Here is a 7,895-nt window from a genome sequence, read left to right on the forward strand (position 1 = left end):
GAGCAGGAGGGAACGCGCCCACCAGGGAGAGCAGGGGCGGGCGGGGGGACACAGGGACCCGCCCAGGGGGAGAGCCAGGGCGGGGGGCGCCCCCTCACAGGGAGAGTTGGGGAAGGGGGGACCTGCCCATGTGGAGAGCAGGGGCGGAGGGGTGGGCACCCGCCCACGGGGGAGAGCCGGGGAGGGGGGGCACCCGCCCACGGGGAGAGCTGGTGGGGGGGACACGGGGACCCGCCCATGGGGAGAGCCAGGGCAGGGGGCGCCCTCCCACGGGGAGAGCTGGCAGGGGGACACGGGGACCCACCCACGGGGAGAGCCAGGGCAGGGGGCACCCCCTCACAGGGAGAGTTGGGGCAGGGGGGACCCGCCCACGGTGAGAGCAGGGGTGGAGGGGTGGGCACCCGCCCACGGGGAGAGCCAGGGCAGGGGGCGCCCCCTCATGGGGGAAAGTTGGGGCACGGGGGGACCCGCCCATGTGGAGAGCAGGGGTGGAGGGAAAGCCGGCAGGGGGGGGACATGGGGACCCGCCCACAGGGAGAGCCAGGGCAGGGGGCACCCCCTCACAGGGGAGAGTTGGGGCAGAAGGGACACCCACCCATGTGGAGAGCAGGGGTGGGGGGAGAGCCTGGGGGGGGTACCCGCCCACGGGGAGAGCGGGGGGAGGTTCACCTGCCCACCGGGGCGAGCAGGGGTGGGGGTGGCGCTCATGGGGGAGGGGGGCACCCGCCCATGGGGAGAGCCGGGGCCCGTTGCCCGCCCACCGCCTGAGCCGCCCTGTGCCTTTCCAAGGCAGAGGCGCGACCACGAGGGGTGCCACCAGCGGTGCTGAATCGCGCCCCGTGAATCCTGAGCGCTGGCGCGCCCGGTGCACACTCAGGGCCTCCGGACTGTTCAGTGCCTCCCCGTCCCTCTGTCAGGTTCTATCTCTTGTCGCACAAGTATGTCGGCTTATCTAGGTCCAACATTCTCACGGATTGTAAATCCCGTATCTATGCGTAGACACCACTGCCCATGAGCCCCAGCCATCCCGTTGGCTTTCTCGAATTCTAGAACAAGCTGCCGATTCTCAACGGCAAGCGTGCTTTGCCTGGGTGCTACTCCAGGTTTGCCTGGGTGCTACTCCAGGTGGCCTCCTCCCTCCACACCCCGTTACCACCCCGCCTGGCCTGCCCACTTCTTTTACCTCGTTCCTCGGGTCGGGAATCCTCCCTCCGGCCACCAAACCCGCCCTAGTTCACAGCTCTAACCCTCTTCCCGCCCGGGGCCTCACCACGTAGACCTGTCCTGCTCCCCTTCGTCCGCCTGACCTCTGGAAACCCAGCTGGCCGCACCTCTCTGCCGCTGCTCCGGGGTTCCCCTCGCCTGCACCCCACCGCGCGTCCTCCCAGCCTTCGGCCGCCTGTGTGGGCCGCTGTGCTCCTGACACTGCCCCTCTCCCTGGAGGACCCCTCCCTCCCTCCTGCTGCACACGCGTCGCCAGCTCACCGCGGCGGCGCTGCTGCCCCCCTGTCGCTCTGGAGGACTGGGGCCGTGCTGGCCTGGACTCCTGTGCTCTCCCCTCGGACCCAGAGGCGGCCCTCTGTGGCTTCTGCGGTTCAAAGCTGATCCCTGCCGCCTCCCTCGCGTCCCTTCCTTAGCCCGTCTCCAGCAGGGAATCCTCCGCGGAATATCAGCTCCCGAGAGGCAGCAGGGTGCAAGGCGGTCTCCCCGCGCGGCCAGAGCCGACGAATCACCCGGATGCTCCAGAATGTATTCGCCAGGTGCAGTGGACGTGCCGCGGTGATGGAGGGGTTGTTGATGTGGGAGGAGTGGGGTGGGGGGGATATGGGGACCTCATATTTTTTTAATGTAACATTTAAAAGAAAATAAAGAAAAAAAAAGAATCGACTGGGCTCCTGGTTTCCAGGGCCTCTCCTCTTAGAGCCTGACTCCACCCACTGGGGTGGGCCCACGAGTCTATTTTTAACCGGCACCAAGAATATTCTTCTGGGAAGCAGACTTGGCCCAGTGGTTAGGGCGTCCGTCTACCACATGGGAGGTCCACGGTTCAAACCCCGGGCCTCCTTGACCCGTGTGGATCTGGCCCATGCGCAGTGCTGATGCACGCAAGGAGTGCCGTGCCACACAGGGGTGTCCCCCGTGTAGGGGAGCCCCACACGCAAGGAGTGCGCCCCGTAAGGAGAGCCGCCCAGCGTGAAAGAAAGTTCAGCCAGCCCAGGAATGGTGCCGCACACACGGAGAGCTGACACAGATGACACAACAAAAAGAGACACAGATTTCTGTGCTGCTGACAACAACAGAAGTGGGCAAAGAAGACACAGCAAATAGACACAGAGAACAGAAACTGGGGGGAGGGGAAAGAAAAAAAAGAATATACTTCTTAGATGCAGGGTCTTGAACATAGTGTTAATTACCCCCCTCTCAGAGTGGAGGTGATGCGAAAAAGCACCTACTAGATGCCTTTAAACTAGGCTAGCAGCTGCTTTCATTGGCTCCTTTTCAGAAACAACTCCCTTTATTTATTTTTTAAGATTTATTCTTTATTTATTTCTCTCCCCATCCCCCCAGCCCTCCCCCCGCGTTGTGTCGATTTGCTGTGTGTTCTTGTGTCCACTTGCATTCTTGTCAGTGGCACCAGGAATCTGTGTCTCTTTGTTGCATCATCTTGCTGTGTCACCGCTCCACGTGTGTGGCACCACTCCTGGGCAGGCTGCACTTTTTTCCACGTGGGGCAGCTCTCCTTACGGGATGCATTCCTTACATATGGGACTCCCCTACATGGGGGATACCCCTGTGTGGCACAGCACTCCTTGTGTGCATCAGCACTGCACGTGGGCCAGCTCACTACACGGGTCAGGAGGCCCTGGGTTTGAACCCTGGACCTCCTGTGTGGTAGGTGGATGCTCTATCAGTTGAGCCAAATCTGCTTCCCTATTTATTTTTTAGGTGGTACTGGGAATTGAACCGAGGACCTCGTGCATGGGAAGCAGGTGCTCAACCACTGAGCTCCATACCATCCCCAGAAATCTCTCCCTTTAGACCCACTTCTCTTCCCAAATAAGCTCCTAGAATAACTTGTTCTTCTCTACTTCCTTAGCCCTTAGTTTTTTAAATTTCATTTTCATATTTGTGAGTCATACAATAATTCATATTTCTCTATTATTTTTTTAAGATTTATTTATTTATAATTCTCCCCTCCCCCCACCCCAGTTGTCTGTTTTCTGTGTCTATTTGCTACATCTTCTTTGTCCGCTTCTGTTGTTGTCAGCAGCCTGGGAATCTGCGTTTCTTTTTGTTGCGTCATCTTGTTGTGTCAGCTTTCCGTGTGGGCGGCGTCATTCCTGGGCAGGCTGCACTTTCTTTCGCGCTGGGTGGTTCTCCTTACAGGGTGCACTCCTTGCGCGTGGGACTCCCCTACGCGGGGGACACCCCTGCGTGGCAGGGCACTCCTTGCGTGCATCAGCACTGCGCATGGGCCAGCTCCACACGGGTCAAGGAGGCCCGGGATTTGAACCGCGGACCTCCCATGTGGTAGACAGACGCCCTAACCACTAGGCCAAGTCCGCCGCTTTCTCTATTATTTATACAATGTGTATACCAGTTAGGAAAGACTGTAGCTTCAAGCACAAAATATTTGTCAAATGTGCCCCAACTTACTTTTAACTTAAAAATATTTCACTTGACTGATTTTTTTTCCTGATAAAAAATAAAGGTGTAACTCTTCATTCCCTCCTCCCATGTATAGAATTTTGATTTGGGTGATGGAACCGTTTTGGTAATGGGTGGTGGTGATGGTAGCACAACATTGTGAATGGAATTAACAGCACTGAACTATTTCAATGTGATTAAAAGGGGAAATTTCAAGTTATATATGCTTTTTTAAAAAAGATTTATTTTTTATTACTTATTTCTCTCCCCCTCCCCCATTGTCTGCCTCTGTGTCCATTCGCTGTGCTCTTGAGTCCACTTGCATTCTTGTCAGGCGGCACCTGACTCTATACATGTTTTTAGAAAACAAAAGTACCAACGTTCTCAGAATTGTGCTCCCGAGGAGGCGACGGCTCCGCCAGCTCTGCCCTCACCTTGGTGCTCTCCCACGTCGTCATCACCACAAACGCGCTTTTTAAAACAAAAGTGAGAGCCGACTCTTCGGGACTTCTGTTCCCTGAATTCTCACGTCTCACTCAGACCTCCCTTCTGGCTCCACCCCGGGAGATACTGGTGGGGTCACCAGCGCTTCCTAGTTGGGGCCTTATCTGACGTGCCCTCAGCAGCCCGTGACTCACGCCTCGTGACTCGTCTCCTCCTTCCCTCCACCTGCTCTGCTCCCTCTGCTCAGCCTGCAGGCATGCCTGGAGAACCCACCCACCTCGGGGTCCCTTCCCTCCCAGCCTGGAGAACCCACCCACCTCGGGGTCCCTTCCCTCCCAGCCTGGAGAACCCACCCACCTCGGGGTCCCTTCCCTCCCAGCCTGGAGAACCCACCCACCTCGGGGTCCCTTCCCTCCCAGCTCCCACAGCCGCTCTCCAGTGACCTTTCCCAAAGGCAAGTCTGATCCCGTTACTGCTCGGCCTGAGATCCTTCAGTAAGACACTGCCTTACAACAGTCCTTTCTCAGCAGAGGTAGCTGCCTGGGGCGTGGGGCGAAGAGCTGGGCCAACACAGCAGGGAAACTACTTGATTCTGAGCCCCTTTCTCATCTCTCAATAAAAAACAAGACCCCAGACCATCAGCAGTTCCCTTCTGCCTTTCAGAGCTACGTGCGGTTCCCGGAAGACCCCCGCCCGGCTGCCCGGGTCCTGGGTGCCCGTCCCCTCCGTTGGTCCCGGGAACCTGGGGCCCTCAGCAGCCCCCTCCCCTCCAGGCTTCCTGCGGCCCAGCGCTCACCGACCGGCCTCGGGGGGACTCCCGGCCTGCACAGTCCACTGCAAGAGAGCTACGGGGCCGGCTGCACAATCTCTGGCCAGACCGGACGTCCCTCGAGCTGGGACATCTTCCCCTTTGCGCCTCCAGTGCCAAGCAGAGGGAGGCCGGCAGGAGGTGGCGCCGCGATAGCAGTTTGAAATAAATCACTTTTTCTCCGCTCATCTCCTGCCGTGGCGTGGGACTCCCTGCAGCGGCCAAGTTTACGGTCCGCGCGTCGGGAGGGGATTCGGGGTTTCCTTAGAGGCTGACGGCGGCGGGCCCGCCCCCGGCTCTCCACCCGGCGCCGCCCCCAGGCCGCGCGCCTGGCTCGGGGAGGCGTCGCGAAGGGCTCGGTCTGCGTTTCGGGAGCCGGGGGCGGTGCGGGTGGGGCGCGCGTGCGGGGCCGCGGGGCCCCCGCCAGGCCGCGGTGCGTGCGGGCGCGCCCGCCTTCCTCCTGGGAGCGCAGCCCCCGGCTGCGGGCCCGCGGGGTGGGGCGCGGGGTCTCCCGCGCCCCCTGCTCGGCTTCCGGAACCGGCCGCCTCCAGCCCGGGCCGCAGCGACGAGGGGCAGCGGGGCCTGCGGGGGTGGGCGGGGGGGTGGCGCGTCGCGGGAGGCCCCGCCCGCGGCCGACCCCGCCCCCGGCCCGCCGTTCCAGGGCGGCCCCGCTGGGTCGCCGCCGCGCGCGAGGCGGGACCGCGCCTTCCTGGAGGCCTGCTGGCCCCCTCGGCGGGGGCCCACGCGAGGCGGTGGATTCTGTCCCTCGGTCATCGTGGGGTTACGAGTGTTTCTGTGTCCTGACCACCCCCTCCCCCCGCATTAAAGGTTATTATTTTTTAAAATCTGCTTTTGTATCTGACCTTTCAGCATCTATTAGGCTGGTGCAAAAGTAATTGCGGTTTTACGTTGTTTGGTATTGGCATACATTCTTAAATAAATATGGTTGTTATACATCATTTTAATGTGCATTTCTTGCCTTTTTTTTTGCTAATGACTTATCACTTGCAATTTACCTTATATTTATTTTAGGCTATGGAAATGATGTTAGACAGAAAGCAAATCTGAGTGGTTTTCTTATTTGAGTTCAAAATGGGTTGTAAAGCAGCATAGGCAACTCGCAGCATCAACAACGCATTTGGCCGGGAACTGCTAACGAGCGTACAGTGCAGTGGGAGTTCAAGGAGTTTTGCAAAGGAGACAGATCCTTGAAGGTGGGTGTAGCAGCCGGCTGCTGGACGTTGACCAGGACCAGCTGAGAGCAGTCGTCAAAGCTGATCCTCGCAACTGCAAGAGGAGTTACCGAAGATTCACATCAGCCATCTACTGTCCAGCATTTGAAGCAAATTGGAAAGGTGAAACAGCTTGTAAGTGGGTGCCTCATGAACTGACCGAAAATTTTTAAAAGTCATTGTTTTGAAGAGTCGTCTTTTCTTATTCTACACAACAGCGAGCCACTTGTTTGGATTGTGATGTGTGATGAAAAGTGGATTTTACACGAAAACCACCGATGACCAGCTCAGTGTTGGACTGAGAAGAAGCGACAAAGCGCTTCCCAAAGCCAAACTTGTACCTAAAAAAGGGCTTGGTCACTCTGTGGTGGCTGCTGGTGGCTGCTGGTGGCTGCTGGTGGCTGCTGGTGGCTGCTGGTGGCTGCTGGTGGCCTGCTGGTGGCTGCTGCGGCCTGCTGGTGGCCTGCTGGTGGCTGCTGGTGGCCTGCTGGTGGCTGCTGGTGGCCTGCTGGTGGCTGCTGGTGGCTGCTGGTGGCTGCTGGTGGCTGCTGGTGGCCTGCTGGTGCCTGCTGGTGGCTGCTGCGGCCTGCTGGTGGCTGCTGGTGGCTGCTGGTGGCCTGCTGGTGGCCTGCTGGTGGCCTGCTGGTGGCTGCTGCGGCCTGCTGGTGGCCTGCTGGTGGCCTGCTGATGGCCTGCTGGTGGCTGCTGGTGGCTGCTGGTGGCTGCTGGTGGCCTGCTGGTGGCTGCTGGTGGCCTGCTGGTGGCCTGCTGGTGGCTGCTGGTGGCTGCTGGTGGCTGCTGGTGGCCTGCTGGTGGCTGCTGGTGGCCTGCTGGTGGCCTGCTGGTGGCTGCTGGTGGCTGCTGCGGCCTGCTGGTGGCCTGCTGGTGGCCTGCTGATGGCCTGCTGGTGGCTGCTGCGGCCTGCTGGTGGCTGCTGGTGGCTGCTGGTGGCCTGCTGGTGGCTGCTGGTGGCCTGCTGGTGGCTGCTGCGGCCTGCTGGTGGCTGCTGGTGGCTGCTGGTGGCCTGCTGGTGGCTGCTGGTGGCTGCTGGTGGCCTGCTGGTGGCTGCTGGTGGCCTGCTGGTGGCCTGCTGGTGGCTGCTGCGGCCTGCTGGTGGCTGCTGGTGGCTGCTGGTGGCCTGCTGGTGGCCTGCTGGTGGCCTGCTGGTGGCTGCTGGTGGCCTGCTGGTGGCTGCTGGTGGCTGCTGGTGGCTGCTGGTGGCCTGCTGGTGGCTGCTGCGGCCTGCTGGTGGCTGCTGGTGGCTGCTGGTGGCTGCTGGTGGCCTGCTGGTGGCTGCTGCGGCCTGCTGGTGGCTGCTGGTGGCTGCTGGTGGCCTGCTGGTGGCTGCTGGTGGCTGCTGCCGGCCTGCTGGTGGCTGCTGGTGGCCTGCTGGTGGCTGCTGGTGGCTGCTGGTGGCTGCTGGTGGCCTGCTGGTGGCCTGCTGATGGCCTGCTGGTGGCTGCTGGTGGCTGCTGGTGGCTGCTGGTGGCTGCTGCCGGCCTGCTGGTGGCTGCTGGTGGCTGCTGGTGGCCTGCTGGTGGCTGCTGGTGGCTGCTGGTGGCCTGCTGGTGGCTGCTGCCTGTCTGCTGCCCGTCTGCTGCCCGCCTGCTCCACTGCGGCTTTCGGAATCCCAGCGAAACCATTCCACCTGAGAAGTACGCTCGCAAATCGGTGAGATGCACCAAAAGCTGCAATGCCTTCCGCAGCACTGGTCAACAGAAAGGGCCCAGTTCTTCTCCATGACAACGCCCGACCGCACATCG

The 7,895-nt window shown here is 60.7% G+C and overlaps 1 protein-coding gene across 1 annotated transcript; it reads right to left on the reverse strand.

The window, feature by feature from the left end:
• Nucleotides 1-5,164: 5,164 nt before the first annotated feature.
• LOC139437361 (basic salivary proline-rich protein 3-like) lies at nucleotides 5,165-5,674 on the reverse strand. The gene has a single exon (XM_071211085.1). It carries the CDS (start codon nucleotides 5,672-5,674, stop codon nucleotides 5,165-5,167), a length of 510 nt encoding a protein of 169 aa, XP_071067186.1.
• Between the last annotated feature and the right edge of the window lie 2,221 nt (nucleotides 5,675-7,895).

Source organism: Dasypus novemcinctus, chromosome 22, assembly GCF_030445035.2.
Source record: "Dasypus novemcinctus isolate mDasNov1 chromosome 22, mDasNov1.1.hap2, whole genome shotgun sequence".
Taxonomy (NCBI): Eukaryota; Metazoa; Chordata; class Mammalia; order Cingulata; family Dasypodidae; genus Dasypus; species Dasypus novemcinctus.